Here is a 23,133-nt window from a genome sequence, read left to right as displayed (position 1 = left end):
TGAGGTCCGTCACCTTAGTTCTGTACCAGTTCTCGTCACCTGCATAATACGCTCCACAGATCTCTTCTCTTGCTGGGCAATATACTCTGATTTGTTCTTTGTACAAAATTCTCCAAGAGACATGTTCTGTGTTTTGAGAATCTGTCGATCTGTCTGGTTGCAGATGTGGCAGAAGTCCCCAGGTTGTGTGAGTACACACCAACACTCCAAACTCCTTTCCTGGAGGAAGCTGAATCCACATCAAATGCACAGCACGGTCTTAAAGATTAATTTTACAAACCCTAAATTAATCTATGGATTCTGAGCTCCATTTTACAGACAGACACTGCTTTCACTTGGGTGTAGCAAACAGGCCCTGAATGCTTCCCACAGACAGTGATGACGCAGTGGTGACTTTGCAACGTATTTACAGACCCTAAATGAATCTGTGGATTTTTAGGGGTACTTTGCACGTCGCGACATCACTACTGCGATATCGTCGGGGTCAAATCGAAAGTGACGCACATCCGGCGCCGGTAACGACGTCGCAACGTGGAAAGCCTAGATGCGCCGATAAACGATCGCAAAAGCGTCGTAAATCGGTGATCTGTGTAGCGTCGGACATTTTCATAATGTCGCACAGGAAATGGAGATACGATGTTGTTCCTCGTTCCTGCAGCAGCACACATCGCTGTGTGTGAAGCCGCAGGAGCGAGGAACATCTCCTTACCTGCCTCCACCGGCAATGCAGAAGGAAGGAGGTGGGCGGGATGTTTACGTCCCGCTCATCTCTGCCCCTCCGCTTCTATTGGCCACCTGCCGTGTGACGTCGCTGTGACTTAGGAAGGAGGCGGGTCTCCGGCCAGAGCGACGTCGCAGGGCAGGTAAGTGCGTGCGAAGGTGCTGTAGCGATAATGTTCGCTACGGCAGCTATCACAAGATATCGCATGTGCGACGGGGGCGGGACTATCGAGCTCGGCATTGCTAGCATCAGCTAGCGATGTCGCAGCATGCAAAGTATCCCTTAGTTTAGATGCCTGTTCGGAATCTAGGTCGAAATCAGAGTGGAGGTCCAATTTCTGTACAATCTAGGTCTATTGAGAGGGGAAGCAAGAAAAGGAGTCCAACCTGGATGAGGTAGGAGGGGATGGAGACCTCTAGGAGGAACTCACTCAAAGCCACATACTGTATCTTCTATGCAATCTGCCATGCTGGTACGTAATATCTAGAGTGTCTGGCTCACCCTGGGAAGTGGTCAGAGCGCCAGGGGCAGGAAGAGAGTTAGGCAGATGCTCTATGACAGAACGAGGGTCTGGAACACATTGGTTAAGTCCGCGACAGACTTGGATGGCATATTCAGGGGAAGGGGATATGCGGTCATTGCAGGCAGTGAAGTGTGCAAGTTACAATCAGCAAGTTGATCCGAGGCACATTTGAACTTGAAAGAGGCACATGCAAAGTGCATAACTACAGTGCTGGCCAAAAGTATTGGCACCCCTGCAATTCTGTCAGATAATACTCAGTTTCTTCTTGAAAATGATTGCAATCACAAATTCTTTGGTATTATTATCTTCATTTAATTTGTCTTCAATGAAAAAAAGAAAAAAAAAAATTTATAAAGCCAAATTGGATATAATTCCACACCAAACATAAAAAAGGGGGTGGACAATAGTATTGGCACCGTTTGAAAAATCATGTGATGCTTCTCTAATTTGTGTAATTAGCAGCACCTGTAACTTACCTGTGGCACCTAACAGGTGTTGGCAATAACTAAATCACACTTGCAGCCAGTTGACATGGATTAAAGTTGACTCAACCTCTGTCCTGTGTCCTTGTGTGTACCACATTGAGCATGGAGAAAAGAAAGAAGACCAAAGAACTGTCTGAGGACTTGAGAATCCAAATTGTGAGGAAGCATGAGCAATCTCAAGGCTACAAGTCCATCTCCAAAGACATGAAAGTTCCTGTGTCTACGGAAATTCCCGTGTCTATTAAGAAGTTTAAAGCCCATGGCACTGTGGCTAACCTCCCTAGATGTGGAAGGAAGAGAAAAATTGACGAGAGATTTCAACGCAAGATTGTGCGGATGGTGGATAAAGAACCTCGACTAACATCCAAACAAGTTCAAGCTGCCCTGCAGTCCGAGGGTACAACAGTGTCAACCCGTACTATCCGTCGGCGTCTGAATGAAAAGGGACTGTATGGTAGGATACCCAGGAAGACCACACTTCTTACCCAGAGACATAAAAAAGCCAGGCTGGAGTTTGACAAAACTTACCTGAGAAAGCCTAAAACGTTTTGGAAGAATGTTCTCTGGTCAGATGAGACAAAAGGAGAGCTTTTTGGGAAAAGCCATCAACATAGAGTTTCCAGGAAAAAAAAGAAGCATTCAAAGAAAAGAACACGGTCTCTACAGTCAAACATGGCGGAGGTTCCCTAATGTTTTGGGGTTGCTTTGCTGCCTCTGGCACTGGACTGTTTGACCGTGTGCATGGCATTATGAAGTCTGAAGACTACCAACTAATTTTGCAGCATAATGTAGGGCCCAGTGTGAGAAAGCTGGGTCTTCCGCATAGGTCATGGGTCTTCCAGCAGGACAATGACCCAAAACATACTTCAAAAAGCACTAGAAAATGGTCTGATAGAAAGCACTGGAGACTACTAAAGTGGCCAGCAATGCGTCCAGATCTGAATCCCATAGAACAGAGGTCCCCAACTCCAGTCCTCAAGGCCCACCAACAGTGCAGGTTTTTGGGATTTCCTTAGTATTGCACAGGTGTTAATGTAATTACCTGCCCAGGTGCTGGTTCCAACAGCAGTGCAATGCTAAGGAAATCCTGAAAACATGCACTGTTGGTGGGCCTTGAGGACTGGAGTTGGGGAACCCTGCCATAGAACACCTGTGGAGAGATCTCAAAATGGCAGTTTGGAGAAGGCCCCCTTCAAATCTCAGGGACCTGGAGCAGTTTGCCAAAGAAGAATGGTCTAAAATTCCAGCAGAGCATTGTAAGAAACTCATTGATGGTTACCGTAAGCGGTTGTTCGCAGTTATTTTGGCTAAAGGTTGTGCAACCAAGTATTAGGCTAAGGGTGCCAATACTTTTGTCTGGCCCATTTTTGGAGTTTTGTGTGAAATGATCAAAGATTTGATTTTTGTTTCATTCTCTTTTGTGTTTTTTCATTGCAAGCAAAATAAATGAAGATAATAATATAAAAGAATTTGTGATTGTAATCATTTTCAAGAAAAAACTGAGTATTATCTGACAGAATTGCAGGGGTGCCAATACTTTTGGCCAGCACTGTAGGTGTAGCTGAGCAGATTGGCGTGCAAGATCCTCTAAGGGGTTAGGCATTGAAAGAAAGAGAGATATAAATAGGTATCAGAAGAGAAAAGCTACCAAGGGGATCAGTGTTGGTGCCTGGAACGGACAGCATAACCTTGGCGGCCCTCAAAACATCTGAAGCTTGACAGGAGATGATGTCACATCATTAGGGGGACAGGACTGTTTTCAGTTGGTGATATCCAGTCAGAAGATCCAGGTGGGAACTAATAATATGCAGTGCAGAAAGAAAATGGTACCATCTAGGGGTGTGGCTAGCCATGGCTAACTGACTACACACACTTCTAAGCTCCTACATCACCCACATTAAAAACCCTGACAATCTTTGCTCCATCCTGGGCAAAGTAGGAAGAAATGTGAAATCACACTCATCTTCCTGGGTCAGTTGTCCCCAGGGGAATATCGAAATCTTTCTGCAACCTCAAACTGGCAGGACCCACCCCAGCAAAGAAGCAGAGCATTGAAATTGCACATCTCTGGTCCCAACCTTATCAATGCTGCCTATGGGATCCCTCCAACATTCCCAGCAGTCATTACCGGCCCAGCGGTAATTCACCTGGTATTGCTTGACTACAAGATGTGCAGAATCCTCCCACGTTGCTCTTGGCGTCCACGTCGCACTGCTGCCTGATGGCCTCTGTCATGTTTTTGGTGGCACTGAGACACCTCCACTCTCTGAACATGGCAGTTCTCTCCCCTCTGCCACCATTCCCCATTGGGACCATCAAATAGCCTGCTGTGCTACTGGATGGGCCACCAATGCCTCCTACACCGACTCCAGCCTCAGACGCAACTTTGCCAACATAAAATGGCTACACCTATGCCCACACCTCAACCAGGGACTACTTGTGCACTCTTGTCGATGATCAGTCCTGATAGGGCTTTTATGCTGCAACAGGACCTGACCCTGTGGGCTGATGTCTGTGGTGCATTTCCCCCACATCCCTGTACTGATTAGGTCCCCACTCCCTTACATCTTAAATAGGACAGTACGTGCCATGGTCATGCATCCCTCATTCTAGCTGAGAACTGAACCCAGAAAATATCTTTGGGACCTCAGGGCAGGGTTATGCATGTATTCCCAACTTCACTAGGGAACATTTCACCCCCAATTTGAGAGACCAAACTTGGCAGATCCCCATGCCCAGCCCTAGCTGGCTTTACCACCAGGCGTCGCCATCTCACCCACATGGTCTACTGGTTCCTCCTGGGCACCTGTCCTCACTCTACCTCAAGGGGTCAGCCAACTCCCCACACCCCACAATCAGTTCATCTTTGGGGCGATCTGAATTGAATTACAAGTACATTAAAACCCACAACCCCACTCTCCTCTGACTTAATTCTATCGACGGAAGATGGAAATATGGTCCAGCCAAGACATAAGCATCTGTATAGTGCTACCTGCCCAAACCAATAGCTTCTGGAGGACCTTGGCTCTTTTATCTCCAGCGCAGCAAAACCCATGGACGATAATCGACCGGTTCTACAATTGAGTTTGATAAAGCAGCTAGAGGACCATGCGCTGTTGAGCCTGATGACTTCCATTTTAGGGACATAATATGCCACATCCTTCACTGACATATCCAAGTAGAATACTATAAAAGTATAAAACGTAGCATTTATTTAACTACTCTTTAAAAACTTATTATAAGACAAACAAATGTGTTATATACACCGAAATCTAGTAAATTAATGGTCACTGATTGATAAATTTTACATATGCTTATGACAATTCTCTCAAAAAGGCATATAATCCATCCAGTCTACTAGAAATTAATCTCATGCCCGCCAAAATCACATCACACTTGTGACAAGACTGATATCCTGGATGGTACCATGCCTGTTTATTATCAGCTCCCTAACACAACAGGGTATAAACTAAATATAGCCTGTAACCCATACAAGTTTCTATCCTGTTTTTGCTGGTTTTACTAGTCAGTTTGTCATCTGTGTAACCAGCCTTCCTTCCTGCTATTTACAGGAAATTGGTTAAATACTGCAATAACCATCCCATAACGTAACACAGAGGCATGGACAATGCCTATGTCCTCTCAAGGAGCGCGCAATATCCTCATTCAATATGCAGGGTTACTCGTGCAGGCTGAGCTGGAACATTAAGCTGGACTGCTTCTAATATATATCATTGCCCTGCCTAAAGCCCCCGTCACACATAGCGATATCGCTAGCGAGATTGCTGAAACATCACAGGTTTTGTGACGTATCAGCGACCTCGCCAGCAATGTCGCGGTGTGTGACACGTAGCAGCGAGCGGGCCCCTGCTGCGAGGTCGCTGATCATTAAAAAACGATCAGGACCTTTTTTTGCTCATTGGTCTCCCGCTGTGCAGCACGCATCGGCGTGTTTGACTGCGGGAGACCAACGAGCACCGACTCTGTGTAAGCAGCGTACGCTGGTAACCAGGGTAAATAACGGGTAAGTAAGCAAAGTGATTTGCTTAGTAACCCGATGTGTACCCTAGCTACGTATACAGGGAGCCAGCGCTGGCAGGCTGTAAGCAGTGTACGCTGGTAACCAGGGTAAATATCTGGGAACCAAGCAAAGCGCTTTGCTTAGTTACCCGATATTTACAACGGTTACCAAGCGCAGCATCATTACACGAGTCGCTGGTGGCTAGTGAGATCTGCCTGACTAACAGCTCACCAGCGACCATGTAGCGACGCACCAACGATCCCTGCCAGGTCGGATCGCTGGTGGGATCGTTGGTGCGTCGCTACGTGTGACCCTAACTCTCAGTGACCATGATTTCTTTGGCCCTAAACGTTTCATCTACTATTTGTGACTGCCTAAATTCAACAGGGGCTGGCAGTAATATAGTCAAGATGCTAAATGATTAAGGGTGATGTGGTACGAGGGGCGTGGCTTGCCGATGGCAGATTGAGACACACATCTCCTTAGCTCTGTGCCCAGGCCGCCCTTTCAGCCTCTTACAGGTGGTGCAGCTGAGCCCAAACCTCCAATGGGCAGACTCAGACGTTCCCTCAAGCAAGCAGCAGATCCGGAGACCGGGACAAGCAGAATGGATCGCTTCCTGGCCTCCAGCACCCCCACTCAAACACGAGCTGCTCAGGCCAAGATGGCGACGGCAGGGAACAACAACACTCCTTACTGAAGCATGTCTCAGAGGTAGGGGATTCCACACTCACCGCTTCTCAGGATTCCAGTGAGAATGAAATAGACTCTGAGGAGGTGAATCTCCGTGACATTAGTAAATACATTAAATCTCTCCCCACCAAACATGATTTGGAAAAGCTAGTGTGCAGGCTGGAGAACACCTACAAGCAAGAGATACATGTGTTGCAGAGGGAGTTCACAGAGAGAGTGGAGGGGGTGGAGAGAGCACATGATGCAGCTCTATCAGAGTTAAGGCAGCACCGCGAAATACTTAACCATCACTCTGCCAGGCTGGAGGAGCTGGAGGCAGGCCTGGAAGACCAGGAAAACCGCAATAGGCGGAATAATATCTGCATACGTGGACTCCAGGAATCAGTGCCATCATCCAACATAGATGCCACAGCAGATATTCATGCAGATCTTGGGGGATGATCAGGTAACCACTGTTGAATTAGATCGCATTCATAGCGCTTTGGGGCCCAAACCACCCAACAACGCACGGCCCAGAGATGTGATATGTCGGGTGCACTTGTATAAAACTAAGGAACGCATTATGGCAGCAGCCAGATCCAAAGGCCCAATTGCTTTCCATGATTCTCAAGTTAGGCTGCTCCCTGACCTAGCCAGGTGCACCCTCATGCTGAGGAGGGCCTTGCACCCCCTGCTGGATCGACTCCGGGACAAAAATATATTATACAGATGGGGCTACCCCTTTCAACTGGTGGCTACAAAGGAGGGCAAGTCGGCGATATTTCGGTCCCTTGGGGACATTCTTAAGTTCCTTGGAACATTTGAGTTATCAATGACAGATCTACCTGACTGGCCGAAAAGCCTACACCTGCCGGTGATTCCACCCAATTGGCAAGAGGCCTCAGGATCGAGGAACAGACAGAAAAACCCCAAACAGACCCCAATGGAGCCGCAGAGGTCCCCTTCTTGAGATCTCCTTTGACATTTAAAAGTTTCAGGATCACCATCCACAAGTGGTTGGAAGACAGACCCACTGGGTCTCATTACATCCCTTTTGCTGGTCCTAAAACAGGGATGCCATGATTTCTCCTCCTTCTACCCATTAACAATGTGACATGGAGATTCGTGAGCTGTAACTTTTTTGGGAAGTCAGGATAACATTTGATAGTCTGTGACTTTGCTCTCTCTTCCTGCGCCAAAAAAACCCAACCCAAACAAACCTCTTCCTTCTCCCATCCTCTCCCTCCCCCCTTCTCCCCCTCTTACACCCTTTTCCCCTCCTCCCCCTCCCTTTCCCCCCTCCCTCTCCCACCCTCTTCCCCCCTCCCACCTCCCCCCCTCTCCCTACCACCTCCCCCCCTCCTCCCCCTCCCACCCCCCCCTCCCTCTCCCACCCTCTTCCCCCCTCCCACCTCCCCCCCTCTCCCTACCACCTCCCCCCCTCCTCCCCCTCCCACCCCCCCTCTCCCTACCACCACCTCCCCCCCTCCTCCCCTCTCCCCCCTCCCTAAAGGGGCTTAACATCCCTCACAAAAGAAGTCAAATAAGTTATAATAACCATAAACAGCGTGTCTCCATATTACTACTCCAAGAGACACACTTTAGGCAAGAGTCAGTGCCTCGGTGCTCATCTAAATTCTATCCAGTCTGGTATCACAGCACTTGCTCAGACTCCAAGTCCCGCGGGACGTCCATAGCCTTCCACAAGTCTTTCACTCCTCAGGTTTTAGGCTCGCTCATCGACCCATTGGGCAGATACGTCTTTCTGAGAGCTTCTTGGGCCTCCCACAATTTTGTGATAGCGAATGTGTACTTTCCCAACAAGGACCAGCAGGGGTTCGGAGCCAGATATCGGACATTACTGGAGGACTTCGCAGGTCCCCCTTCCAGTGATACTCGGTGGCGACTTCAAATTGCCAATGGATCCGTCCATGGATGTCTCCTCGGGTAAGTCCTCATATCCTCACTCCTCTATACATAAAGTTAAAAGACAGCTGAAGGGTCTGAAGCTGATGGACGCCTGGAGGGTTCTTCACCCAGACACGAGAGACTACACCTACTACTCCATGCCACACCGACTTTACAGCAGAATTGACTATTTCTTCATATCCCAGACGCTCCTAGATTTCCACTTAAACACAAAGATAGGCTCCATCCTTTGGTCTGACCACGCCCCTATATATATTTCCATATAACTTGGCAAAGCAGAAAGGTCAGGATTCACATGGCGCCTCAATGAGAACTTATTGCAGGATACGTTATGCTTGGCAGACGTGACCCAGACATTCTCAAACTTCACACTGGATCACATGGCTAACCAATCTGCCCCATCCATGAAGTGGGAGGCATTAAAATGTGTCCTGAGAGGAGTCCTCATAAAACATGGCAGTCGGCTTAAAAAGGAAAGAATGGAGGAGATCAAAACACTTTCTTCCCAGATCTCTGACCTGGAGTCCGCCCACAAACGCACAAATGCGCAGGACATATTTGGTCAATTATCTACAGCCAGGCAGAAACTGCTGTCCATCTTAGGCCAGAGAACACGATGCTGGAGGGAAAGACTTAAGGGCAGTTTTTACCAGTATGGGAATAGGAGCGGCAGGTTTCTGTCCACAGCACTACACCCATGCAACTTGGCTACTCACGTACCATTCATAAATGATAAACAGGGGAAAAAATCCAGAACATAAAAGGGATATTACAATGCTTTAGGGAATATTATCAAAATTTATACAATATTAAAAGGGACATTTTTCTGACCTCCCTAAACAACAATTAGTAGAGAAAATAAAAACGTATATTCGCTCTACCAAATTACCAGAGCTGGACCTAATAATAACCACAGGCCTAGAGGAGGACTTCTCATTAGAGGAGGTAACAGACGTCATTAAAGATTTAAAGATTGGGAAAAGCCCAGGGCCTGATGGGTTTACAGCGGGTTTCTATAAGCGCTTTATTGACCAATTGAGCCCCCAATTTTTGTCCACTTGTAATTACGTATCAAATGGCGGATCCTTCCCGAAACAGGCGCTGGTAGCCCACATAATTGTCCTCCCCAAGCCAGGTAAAGACCCTTCCCAGTGCGGGAGCTATAGACCAATATCATTGATCAATATAGATATTAAAATGTATGCCAAGCTCATTTCAAATAGACTGCAGCCGCTTCTTCCCTGTCTGATTAGCACTGATCAAGAGGATTTGTTAGAGGACGAGAATCAAGAGATAACACAATACGTGTAATATCCCTGATTGATAGAGTGCGGAGGACTGGATTACCCATGTGCATCCTGTAGGTGGACGCAGAAAAGGCCTTTGACAGGGTGCACTGGGAGTTCATAATCCAGGTCCTTGAGGCGGCACGTCTGCAGCAAACAATGCTACATAGGATCTCGGCTTTATATACGAACTCCTCTGCTCAGATTAATGTTAACGGGGGTATTTCCCATTCCTTTGACATCAAGAATGGAACGCAGCAGGGGTGCCTGTTGTCCCCCCTGCTCTATGTTCTCACAATGGAACACTTGGTTGTGGCAATAAGGTCCAACCAATCAATTAAAGGGGTTCTGGGTCCACGCAGGGAGGATAAACTAGCTCTCTTCGCAGACTACTTGATGCTGTTCATAACAAATCCAGTGACGAGCCTACCGAACATTATGTTGAAACTTCACAGATTTGGCTCTCTGAGCAATTTTAAAATGAACATACACAAGTGGGAGGCGCCTAATATTTCCCTCACGCACCAGGTGATCAATCAGCTTCGAGCGTCGTTCCCCTTTAGGTGGCAAGGGAAATCATTGTCATATCTTGGCATTGACTTGACTGCCAATATCTCATCCTTGTACGGAGCTAATATCCTTAAAGTTTTGGGGAAGATAGAGGCGGATCTCCTGAAATGGAATAAGCTGCCAATATCCTGGTTAGGCAAGATAAATGCCATAAAGATGGATATTCCACCTCGCCTGTTATATTTTTTTCAGGCAATTCCCACACCCTTGCCAGCTTCCTTTTTTTCACGATTAAAAACGGCCATAACCAGATTTGTCTGGGCACATAGACACCCTCGGCTGGCCTATAGAGTCCTGAACAAGCCTAGACTTGCAAGGGGGCAGGCCTTCCAGACCTCAAAAAACATCACCTTGCTCCATTGGGAACATGCCTTCTGGATCTCTACCATAACAAAACCTCCAAGCGCTGGGTGGAGGTGGAGATGTCTCAGACAGACTGCGCCCCTCTCGTAGAGTTGTGGTCGCCAGCCCCTTCGCAGCTGTACACTCAGGCCAGACCATTCCTTGTAAAGAGCTTGTCTTCACTTCTCAGGAGTTCGAACGCAATCCTGGGCATTTCCACTATACCTGGACCACTGACACCTTTACACAATAATTCTCTACTCCCGACAGATTTAACAGGCAAGATATTTCTTCACATGTCCAGAGGCATGGTGTCCATAATGAGGGATCTAGTGTCCAATGTGGGTATGAGGCCCCTTCATTCTTTCTTTCCTGACAACCACACTCCCGCAGGAGCTTGGCTTGGTTATGAGCAATTGAAGAGCTTTATTAACTCCCTTTCACCACAAACTAACTTTTATAGGCCCTTAACGCCCTTTGAGTCTCTGTGTCTGGGGGGAGAGCCTCTGGAACACACCATTGCCCTGCTATACAAAATGTTCCAGATTGAGTTGTCTGGACAGGAGGATGATGCCCCTTTCTTCTTGAAATGGGAGGTGGATTTGGGGAGAACCCTCACGCATGAGGAACGCTCAAAAATATTACTCTTTACCCACAAGTCGTCGCTGGATGTAGCGTCATAGGAACAGGGCTACAAAATAGTTTCTAGGTGGTATCACTGCCCCTCCAGAATTCATTCCATGTTCCCATCTGTCTCTGAAGAATGCTGGAGATGCTCAAATGATAGAGGCTCATACATCCACATGTGGTGGTCTTGTCCTCTCATACAATAGTTTTGGATAGACGTGTTTGCCCTTCTGAATAAAGTGTCATCCACTAGGTTTGAGCAGACGCCGGAACTGGCTCTTCTATCCTTAAGCATTATCTCGATTGCCAACTTCAAGAGAAGCCTGTTAAGGTATTTTTTGACGGGGGCAAGGAGATTAATCCCAAGGTACTGGAGGCAGACCAAAGTGCCCTCGCGGGCTGAACTGGTGACCGAGATTAACCAGATCTATAGGATGGAGGAGCTGGTCAGCCAGGCGTCTGACTCGGGGGAGCGAGTGTTCAGGCTGTTGGCGCCGTGGATTATGTATAGAGAGACACCAGACCTGGTACTATGGCTTCAAGCTTCAGTTGGGGGTGTGAGACCTCTGTGATTTTCCATTCCACAACACAAAAGTGCCGGGGGCTGCACACTACCCAGACGAGATATATCTCCTTGGTCCTTTTCTTTTCCCTCTCCCCCTACATTTCCTCTTTTCTCATCTTTCTTTCCTCTTTGTACATTTTATGTTCCGTTTACATTTTTAGACAGGATTGCCATCTCAGGGACTTTGTGCATCTACGCTGCCTCCCCTTCCTAAACGAGGCTGCATAAATTTTTGTATGGGGGTCGGATTGTTGGTCACCCAGTGGGCATCATCTCCAAAGCAAAGCTATTACATGGGTGATGATGGTCTAACCTGAAGTGTGTAATCAAAGGAATTATTATGCAAGTAGAAAAGTGTTGTATTACTTATTACCTCCAAGATTTGAGTTATTCTACTCTATATCATATGTTGCCTATCCTCAAACTTTTAAATATGTTCTTTATTCGAATAAAATCTGATTTACACAAAAAAGAGTGATGTGGTACTGGCATAATTGTTTGCCTTATAACAAGTTTTTAAAGAGTATTTCAATAAATGTCAAGTTTTATACTTTTATAGTATTGCACTCCAATTGGAATAATCAGTGTAGTATTTTCTTGAGAACAGTGTTGCAGTGAATTAATATGCCGCATCCACTTTTACACTCTTATGGTCTCTGAGGGAAAATGTAGGAAGAGTATAGATGCAGAAAGGGTATGTTTATAAATCCATTGAAGTTTTATAACATTTTCGAGAGCATGGTTGAGAGTTTGAGATCTTTCCTTTTTGAACCTGGTACCTTCTTTAATAAAAACCCTTCGTAAAACACATTTTAAGGCTTCACATTTAATTGGTTTGAAGGTTTGTTCTAGACGTGTTGTAGGCAACAGGGATCCCCTTTTGCTAGGGGTTCCCCTTCTCGTTGAAATGTTTTTTATTGGCAAAACATTTAAGGGCAATTTTTAAGGTTTAGAAGTTTTTAGCCATATTAGGCTAGTTTCACACTTGCGTTGTGCGACATCCGTCGCATTGCGTTGTGTGACGGATGTAACGGATGCGTTTCATATAGTGGCACAACTGATGCGACGAATACTGCAAAACAACGGAATCTGTTGCTGGTTTTTTTTTCAACAATTACTCAACTGAGCATGCGCAGTTTTGTAAAAACGGATGCTTTACAAGAATCCGTCAAATGACGGATTCCGTCACCATAGGCTTCCACTATAAAAATGACGGACGCCGATGGAATCCAACACATTGCGTTTTTTTGACGCTCAGGGAAGCGCAGAAAAAAAGCTACATGCAGCGTTCCCTTCGCCCGACGCTGCGTCAAAATAACGCCACAGCGTCGTCCAGCGGATGCAACGCAGACACTTGCGTTACGGTGCGTCGGCAATACAATGCTGTGGAGAGTAGCGCAGTGCGTTAACGGACTGCGCTATTCTCCATAGCGGCAGATTGCACTGAATGCAAGTGTGAAAGCAGCCTTATGGGGCTTGAACATTTCCTAGTCCGTACCTGGCAGACCAAGATATCCTCCTTTGACCTCCAGGTTGCCATGACAACTATCAGCACCTTGCTATCCTGTGAGCATTCGACACCTAAAGTGTTAAACAGCCAGGGACAGTACTGATACTGCAGGAGCTAGGCTGTCAGTTAAGCTGAGCTCTGCACTGATCAAGCCAGGCCTGAACGTTCACCTGGATATACCAATACATCCATTTACAGTAACAACTCTGCAAATAGGATGTACCAGTACTCTAATGTCAGGAAGGGATTACCATATCCTCTTTACTTCTATGTGACTACATTTTTGGGTTGTGAATATACACAATGTCTCAAGTAAAACACAATATGCAGATTTAAAACAGATTCTTTATTTGCTCTGTTGCACGATGCCTGAATAAGAAACATTAACTAAGAGACTTACATAAACTTGGGAGAAAAAACAATACTGGTAAGTGACAATATTAATTGGAACGCAATGCTTCAAAATGGACCAACATCAGTAAATGCAAAATGTATTTGTAACAGACAGAAGGAAATGTTAACACTTCATTTAGTAATTTAAAACAATAGGAATATGACAAGAGAGCAAATCTGAACTCTACCTGTGTACACATTTTATGGAACATGTAGAAATTGTAGGATTGTTCATTCCAGTTATATATAGTCTTTAGCAGTGCGACTCATGTTGCCATTGACCTTGGGGAATAGGAATGGTCATCCACCAGTGAGAGGTAAAAGGCAAATTAGTTATTTTCTGTTTATGCTCAGGACCACACTTGCTAGCACTTTTCACTTTTTGATGGTACCTCTTAAATACCAGAGACTACTGTCACTCTACAACTCCATTGTATACATCTAAGCACCAAGCAACCCTGTATCTCCAAAATAGGACTGGAATGTGCTTTTACTGTCTCCAAGAAAATGGTTTCCAGCCCATAAGTATTGCTGGGGCTTCAGTATAAACATGCAGAATACCATTTCACTGTTCTGGTGCCAGCCACATGTAGACGGAAAATCAACCATTCAATGAGACTAGGTCACCTAAGAATCTGGAGCCGAAAACCTGCCAAAAGAGCAATAGGTTTCATCTCATTCATTGTGTGTTGGTTTCCAGGATCACAAAGAAATAAGGTGATCATTCAACCATGCTTGATAACTGAAGCTATAACACCAGTAAACTAGCATATGTGGCTTGCACTTAAAATATAAAAAAGGGAAGACCTATTCACAAATTTCAAGTAGTTTGAGCCTATATAGCAATGTCACAGAAGAAACCCAACCCTACAGTAATTTAATGGCAAATAACAGCTGCCTTCATCTCAAGTATCTGACACCACTATATCAGTTAGAATTAAGGAGGATTGCAAGAGGGTAATCTGAAGAATTGTTAAGACTGATTGCCATCACGGAATACAGCACAATACAAGATCAACTGATGAAACGTCAGCTTTCAGTCTTCACTACAAAAGACATGATCTCTCAAAAACACAACAAAAAATAGCAAACAAGGAAAGACGGTATGAGGAAATAACCAACAAGAAGATTTCAAATAAAGCAGAAAGGCACAAAAAGGTTAAGTGAATGACTGAATGGTAAAGCTCATTATGCGCCAAGGGATAGGTAATCTTCAAGTGCAAAGCAAGATGCTAATAAGCTACTAGACCAAATCGGAGATTCCCCTCAATCAATTCCTTGCAATTCACAAAAAATAATTGAAAGGAGGAGTTTTTTGCCCCTACTGATGCTCTTCAGTGGAGCTGGCAAGAGCAGGCATTTTTGCCGTAATGTTCAACAGCTACACAAAAAAATAAAAGGGAGTGAAAGTTTAAGTCTGACCAAAGTATGTAAGTCAACTTACATTACTCAGGTCTACAGTTTAAGGCCAAGATGAAGGATCTCAACCTGTGAGATACATGCCATGCCTCCATGAGCAACTTGCACTGTGGTGATGTTACTTTTAATAGGCAGTGTATGATTATATCACTTTCATGTAATGGGGGTTCTACTGATCTATCGCACACTGGTGACTAGGAACGTGCCGCTTAACACACATTTCAAAGAGCTTGTAGTTATGAAGTGTAATCTGTAGCAACCAAAATTGTCAACTTCTGGTGTTCTGTACTTGTATTATTGTCAGTTTTCACATTTTTTGTGCACTTTGAAAGGTGGTTATAAAACAGTCAGTCTGTAAAATGGATATGAACTCACATGAATGAAGAAGCCCACCTTCCTCAGCAATCACGTTACTAGTTTCAGGTTGTGTTAAGGTACAACTCTATATGCTATTCAATTGCAAATTCAGAAATGTGGTGAAGGTCTCTCAGACTACATAATGCAAGAAATGAATGCCGTTCAGTACAGCACACCTGCATAACCTACAGCCAGAGCTCACTCAGGGAGCAGGAAAACAATAACCGCAGCATGCCAGCAACACTGGAGCGCCGATAAGATCATTTAGAACCATGTACAGCAATATAATAAAAGTTTTATTTGCAGTAGTCTCAAAAAGGTGCGTTCACAGCTGCAAAATCCCTGGCTTATGGTAAAAAAACAAACCTACAACGTAAAGCTGCTCTGATGCCAAGATACTCAGGAATAAATAATATAGAATGGTGTGCCTGGTAACATCTGTATCATAAAAATCATAAAAATAAGTGTTTTAAAAAAAAAAACAAAAAAACAAACCCACTCAGCCACATTTCTGAAACACTTGCCACAAGTCCCATCATTCAGAAAACTACATTCTTTTCTCACCATTAATGTGTGTACAAAATAATTGTTATTTTATAGAAGTAACCCCAGAAAAGCCAGAACCCAAAGAACAAACTGGAACATAAAAAAGCTGTTTTCCTCAGAAGGACAGTTACTGTGTCAAATAAAAACCACAGCGATGGCCTGTGAGTGTTAATAAGCACTTTACATGGGATTCACTTCTCAAATCAGCGTTTCCTTCCAGTCTTTAACTGGTGAGGGTCTCACTTGCTCCTTCGTCTTTGTGTCAGAGGTGGTATCTCTCTGCAGCTGGGGTCTGGTGCCCGTTTTCCCTGGCTCTTCTTCATCTTGCAGCTGCTCGGATTTAATGCGCTGCATCTGTAACAGCCGAAGCTGCACTCGCAGCTCAATGATCGCTTCTCTCTCCTCGTGAATGGCTTGGTTCAAATGATTGTTCTTAATCTGACAAAAGAAGTTGTAAATTTGGAATAATTTGTAAGACATCAAGTACCCTACTAAGTATGTGTATTCTGAGCACAGCGAACACAAATCACACAAACAATGGCCTCTAAAGTAAAAGCAAAGTAAGAAGGAGGAAATTGAGAGACAACCAGAAGGCATGCTAGCTCGGCAAAGATCCAACATGTTTTAAAGGGAACCTGTCAGGTCCCCCATGTACCCAGAAGCACGAGCAGTTCTGGGTGCATATTTCTAATCTCTGCCTAACCGTCCCTGTATCTAGTTGCATAGATAGAGATCTTTAGAAATTATTTTTCTAAAGTTCTTTTATGAGATGCAAATGAGCGCTGTGATTAGTAGCAAGGGTGTCATTTCCCCCAACTACTCTGCCCCCTTGGCATGTTAGCACGCCTCTATGGGCGTGCTAACATGCTATTTAATGGCCAGCGTCATCGGCATGGGCATGGACATGGACGTGTGTACCTGTCCGTTGTAACTGCCTCCGATGCAGGGTTTAGGCTCAGTGCACATGATCAAAAGTTCCTGCACTTCCGGTCACGATCAACTATTGTGACCGGAATGTACATTTGTTATTTCATTAATAGTCAAAAAAGCCACAGCTGCCAGTGTGAAAATTACAAGATTTTTGTTGTGGTTTTTTTTTTGTTTTTTTTTTTTAAAAGGGAATTCTATCACCCTTTGTGTTTTTTTAGTTATTGATATGGGCATACAGGTGGCATGTGAAATTAGCCATACCTGTATGCCTCCTGGATGAGGTGTCCTTTGACAAAAATTAGATCTTTTATATTCCAGACTATAGGGCGTGTGTGTGCTGCCCGGAAAAGAAGACTGCCTCTAGTCTTCATTATACAGGATTGCTCCTCTCTTTCTCTTCCCTGGTGTTCCTGTGAAGTCAGGTGCACGGCCGGAAATATTGCGCCTGCGCATTATATCTGCCGTCCCTCCCTGCACTGTTCCTCCTTTCTGTGGGAACAGGCTTCAATATTGATGTGTTCAGGTGCTGGGGAGTCACTGCTGCTGCACAGTGTGAAGAAGAGATGGCATGCAAAATGCACAGGCACGGCATTTATGGGCGGTACACCTGACATCACAGGCATATTAAAGAGAATGGGAGGAAGAATCCTGTATGATGAAGACCAGAGGCAGGCTTAGTTTTCGGGCAGCACACGCCCTATAGCCTAGAAGAAATAAAAGTATTTTTGTCGAACGACCCCTCATCCAGGAGGCTTAGAGGTAAGGCTAATTTCATTTTTAGGCCATCTATATGCCCATAATAACTAAAAAAAAAAAAAATGCGAAAGGGTGACAGATTCCCTTTAAAGCAGATTCTGACATGTTAAAAATAAATACACATTTAATAAAAAAAACTATTACAATAGGTCCTTTTATGATGACACATTGCCATTAAGTACATGACCATTCATTGCCAAGACCAAGATAAAGGATGATTTACCTCTAGCTCTTCATTCTGTCGCTGGAGATCCTCCAGAATAATCTGTAACTCTTCTTCATCCTCACTTTCACTCTCACTTTCTGATGAATACTCCTCGGTCTCACTCCGGCCATGTTGTTGCCGACTGTAATAAGACAATTGAAATTTGAAAAGCGTAAAAACCGGCATTACGGGGGTCACTATTGACCACTGCAGTCATTGTGCTGCTAGCCTGACAATGCCAACATAAAATCATCATGAAAAGGAAAATCAATAGTGCAGGTAGAGTGTAATCATATAAATACCGTATTTTCCGGTGTAGAAGACGACCCCCAACTTTACCAGTTAAAATATAGTGTTTGGAAAATATCGTATATATTCTAGTGTAAGCCGACCCGAGTAATATCCCCATTGTTTAGTGATGTCCCCTGCTGTAATATCTCCATTATTTAATAATGTCCCCTGCTGTAATGTCCTGTGCAGTAATGAGCCCATTGTTTAATAATGTCCTCCTGCTGGTTTTTCTGTCTCCTATCATGCCGTTGTTTACACAGAATAAAAGATATTCTCACCTGTCCTCCGTGCCGCAGTGCCTCCAGCTGTTTCTTGCAGTCCGCAGGCACACAGAGCCCTCCATGATAGAATGATAGCGTGAACAGACCAGCCACTGCAGGATATCGTCATGGCTTTACTACAGTTCAATGCTTTATGGCGCCACAAAGCATTCAACTGTAGTAAAAGCAATGATGACATCCTGCAGCGGCCGCTCCATGCACTGGACGCTATCACGGAGGGGTCTGTTGGCTGCAGATTGCAAGAAGCAGCTGGAGGCACCGCGGGCACGAGAACAGGTGAGAATATCTTTTATTGTGTCCAAACGACGGCACCGTGCACCGCTGTATAAGACAACACCCACCGTATAAGACAATCCCTCACTTTTGAAAAGATTTTCAGAGGTTAAAAAGTCGTCTTATACACCAGAAACTACTACTATCTAGATCTAAAGGCTTTTATGTTAATGGCTTGTGGTATACCAGAATTCTTTGTCAGAAAGAGAAAAAATCCAGCATCGCAGATGAGAAGAAAGTTTGAATAAAACGGTGAATCTTTATTTTATCCAGTAAAAACATGAACACACATTGGGGAATACAGGGACACGGAGGGGTGAACGTGAGGACTTTCCTACGTGTTTCAACCTTGCGGTCTTACTCATGGATAAGACCGCAGGGTTGAAACGAGTAGGCTAGGGCGTTTCCGTGCATTGGTGGTGGATCATGGAGTGAATAGAGGTCAGCTGAATCTTCAATTTTTTACTTCTATTTACCATAATTTTATAGTTTAGACCGCACTGCTTCTACTTCCATCTAGCAAAACACTGATGCTCACAAACTTGATGATAAAGTATGGCATGATCTTAGTGACAGGACAAAGAATCCTTTATGAAACCCATTAAAATGTTTTCTCAAGTGTAGAATGGTGTAAAATTTCTAATTGCTTGTAAAAACAAGCAAATTTACTAATTACATCTGTTTAAAAATCCTTTCCATTCACAAGAATAGCAGGATTTTTAATTTTAGAGTGTATATCTCCCTGCTTTAGTTACCGGCCACCCTGCAAACCCAGCCTGGCTGACACCCACTTACAGTGCTGGCCAAAAGTATTGGCACCCCTGCAATTCTGTGAGATTGCAATCATTTTCCAGAAGAAACTGAGTATTATCACAAATTCTTTGGTATTATTATCTTCATTTATTTTCCTTGCAATGAAAAAACAGAGAATGAAACAAAAATCAAATCATTGATCATTTCACACAAAACTCCAAAAATGGGCCAGACAAAAGTATTGGCACCCTTAGCCTAATACTTGGTTGCACAACCTTTAGCCAAAATAACTGCGAACAACCGCTTCCGGTAACCATCAAGTTTCTTACAATGCTCTGCTGGAATTTTAGACCATTCTTCTTTGGCAAACTGCTCCAGGTCCCTGAGATTTGAAGGGTGCCTTCTCCAAACTGCCATTTTGAGATCTCTCCACAGGTGTTCTATGGGATTCAGGTCTGGACTCATTGCTGGCCACTTTAGTAGTCTCCAGTGCTTTCTATCAAACCATTTTCTAGTGCTTCTTGAAGTGTGTTTTGGGTCATAGTCCTGCTGGAAGACCCATGAGCTCTGAGGGAGCCCCAGCTTTCTCACACTGGGCCCTACATTATGCTGCAAAATTTGTTGGTAGTCTTCAGACTTCATAATGACATGCACACAGTCAAGCAGTCCAGTGCCAGAGGATGCAGAGCAACCCCAAAACATCAGGGAACCTTCGCCATGTTTGACTGTAGGGACCGTGTTCTTTTCTTTGAATGCTTTTTTTTTTTTCCCTGTAAACTCTATGTTGATGGCTTTTCCCAAAAAGCTCTACTTTTGTCTTATCTGACCAGAGAACATTCTTCCAAAACGTTTTAGGCTTTCTCAGGTAGGTTTTGTCAAACTCCAGCCTTGCTTTTTTTATGTCTCGGGGTAAGAAGTGGGGTCTTCCTGGGTATCCTACCATACAGTCCCTTTTCAAACAGTGCCAATACTTTTGTCCACCCCCTTTTTTGTTTGTTTGGTGTGGAATTATATCCAATTTGACTTTATGACAATTTTTTTTTTTTTTTCCATTGAAGACAAATTAAATGAAGATAATACCAAAGAATTTGTGATTGCAATTATTTTCAAGAAGAAACTGAGTATTATCTGACAGAATTGCAGGGGTGCCAATACTTTTGGCCAGCACTGCATAGGTGAGTAGCGTCCCAGCCTGGCAGACACCTACGTATGGACAGAAAAATCGTCCCAGCCTGGCTGACACCCTACATATGGAGTGCGTAGCGTCCCAGCCTGGCTGACACCCTACATATGGAGTGCGTAGCGTCCCAGCCTGGCTGACACCTACGTATGGACAGAAAATCGTCCCAGCCTGGCTGACACCCTACATATGGAGTGCGTAGTATCCCAGCCTGGCTGACACCTACGTATGGACTGAAAATCCTCCCAGCCTGGCTGACACCCTACATATGGAGTGCATGGCGTCCCAGCCTGGCCGACACCCACATATGGCGTGCGTAGCGTCCCAGCCTGGCCGACACCCTACATATGGAGTGCGTAGCGTCCCAGCCTGGCCGACACCCTACATATGGAGTGCGTAGCGTCCCAGCCTGGCCGACACCCTACATATGGAGTGCGTAGCGTCCCAGCCTGGCTGACACCCTACATATTGAGTGCGTAGCGTCCGAGCCTGGCTGACACCCTACATATGGAGTGTGTAGCGTCCCAGCCTGACTGACACCTACGTATGGACAGAAAATCGTCCCAGCCTGGCTGACACCCTACATATTGAGTGCGTAGCGTCCCAGCCTGGCTGACACCCTACATATGGAGTGTGTAGCGTCCCAGCCTGACTGACATCTACGTATGGACAGAAAATCGTCCCAGCCTGGCTGACACCCTACATATGGAGTGCGTAGCGTCCCAGCCTAGCTGACACCCTACATATGGAGTGCGTAGCGTCCCAGCCTGGCTGACGCCCTACATATGGAGTGCGTAGCGTCCCAGCCTGGCTGACACCCTACATATGGAGTGCGTAGCGTCCGAGCCTGGCTGACACCCTACATATGGAGTGCGTAGCGTCCCAGCCTGACTGACACCTACGTATGGACAGAAAATCGTCCCAGCCTGGCTGACACCCTACATATGGAGTGCGTAGCGTCCCAGCCTGACTGACACCTACGTATGGACAGAAAATCGTCCCAGCCTGGCTGACACCCTACATATGGAGTGCGTAGCGTCCCAGCCTAGCTGACACCCTACATATGGAGTGCGTAGCGTCCCAGCCTGGCTGACGCCCTACATATGGAGTGCGTAGCGTCCCAGCCTGGCTGACACCCTACATATGGAGTGCGTAGCGTCCGAGCCTGGCTGACACCCTACATATGGAGTGCGTAGCGTCCCAGCCTGACTGACACCTACGTATGGACAGAAAATCGTCCCAGCCTGGCTGACACCCTACATATGGAGTGCGTAGCGTCCCAGCCTGACTGACACCTACGTATGGACAGAAAATCGTCCCAGCCTGGCTGACACCCTACATATGGAGTGCGTAGCGTCCCAGCCTGGCCGACGCCCTACATATGGAGTGCGTAGCGTCCCAGCCTGGCCGACGCCCTACATATGGAGTGCGTAGCGTCCCAGCCTGGCCGACGCCCTACATATGGAGTGCGTAGCGTCCCAGCCTGGCCGACGCCCTACATATGGAGTGCGTAGCGTCCCAGCCTGGCCGACGCCCCACATATGGAGTGCGTAGCGTCCCAGCCTGGCCGACGCCCCACATATGGAGTGCGTAGCGTCCCAGCCTGGCCGACGCCCTACATATGGAGTGCGTAGCGTCCCAGCCTGGCCGACGCCCTACATATGGAGTGCGTAGCGTCCCAGCCTGGCCGACGCCCTACATATGGAGTGCGTAGCGTCCCAGCCTGGCCGACGCCCTACATATGGAGTGCGTAGCGTCCCAGCCTGGCCGACGCCCTACATATGGAGTGCGTAGCGTCCCAGCCTGGCCGACGCCCTACATATGGAGTGCGTAGCGTCCCAGCCTGGCCGACGCCCTACATATGGAGTGCGTAGCGTCCCAGCCTGGCCGACGCCCTACATATGGAGTGCGTAGCGTCCCAGCCTGGCCGACGCCCTACATATGGAGTGCGTAGCGTCCCAGCCTGGCCGACGCCCTACATATGGAGTGCGTAGCGTCCCAGCCTGGCCGACGCCCTACATATGGAGTGCGTAGCGTCCCAGCCTGGCCGACGCCCTACATATGGAGTGCGTAGCGTCCCAGCCTGGCCGACGCCCTACATATGGAGTGCGTAGCGTCCCAGCCTGGCCGACGCCCTACATATGGAGTGCGTAGCGTCCCAGCCTGGCCGACGCCCTACATATGGAGTGCGTAGCGTCCCAGCCTGGCCGACGCCCTACATATGGAGTGCGTAGCGTCCCAGCCTGGCCGACGCCCTACATATGGAGTGCGTAGCGTCCCAGCCTGGCCGACGCCCTACATATGGAGTGCGTAGCGTCCCAGCCTGGCCGACGCCCTACATATGGAGTGCGTAGCGTCCCAGCCTGGCTGACGCCCTACATATGGAGTGCGTAGCGTCCCAGCCTGGCTGACGCCCTACATATGGAGTGCGTAGCGTCCCAGCCTGGCTGACACCCTACATATGGAGTGCGTAGCGTCCCAGCCTGGCTGACACCCTA

The 23,133-nt window shown here is 46.4% G+C and overlaps 1 protein-coding gene across 3 annotated transcripts in view; it reads right to left on the bottom strand.

Moving 5' to 3' along the window:
• Nucleotides 1-13,578: 13,578 nt before the first annotated feature.
• The window catches only part of RALBP1 (ralA binding protein 1), a 58,800-nt gene continuing 49,245 nt past the window's right edge, over nucleotides 13,579-23,133 (bottom strand). For all 3 annotated transcript variants that reach the window (XM_075314538.1, XM_075314540.1, XM_075314539.1), the window contains exons 9-10: nucleotides 17,876-17,999; nucleotides 13,579-16,404 (exon numbers count right to left, since the gene is read on the bottom strand). In XM_075314538.1, the coding sequence (XP_075170653.1) occupies nucleotides 16,165-16,404; nucleotides 17,876-17,999 (364 nt within the window). In that variant the 3' untranslated portion in view covers nucleotides 13,579-16,164. The remainder of the gene's footprint in view (nucleotides 16,405-17,875; nucleotides 18,000-23,133) is intronic.

The sequence above is a fragment of the Anomaloglossus baeobatrachus genome, chromosome 6 (genome assembly GCF_048569485.1).
Source record: "Anomaloglossus baeobatrachus isolate aAnoBae1 chromosome 6, aAnoBae1.hap1, whole genome shotgun sequence".
Taxonomy (NCBI): Eukaryota; Metazoa; Chordata; class Amphibia; order Anura; family Aromobatidae; genus Anomaloglossus; species Anomaloglossus baeobatrachus.
Note: the sequence above shows the minus strand (reverse complement) of the source record. Positions and strands in the feature narration are given on the sequence as shown.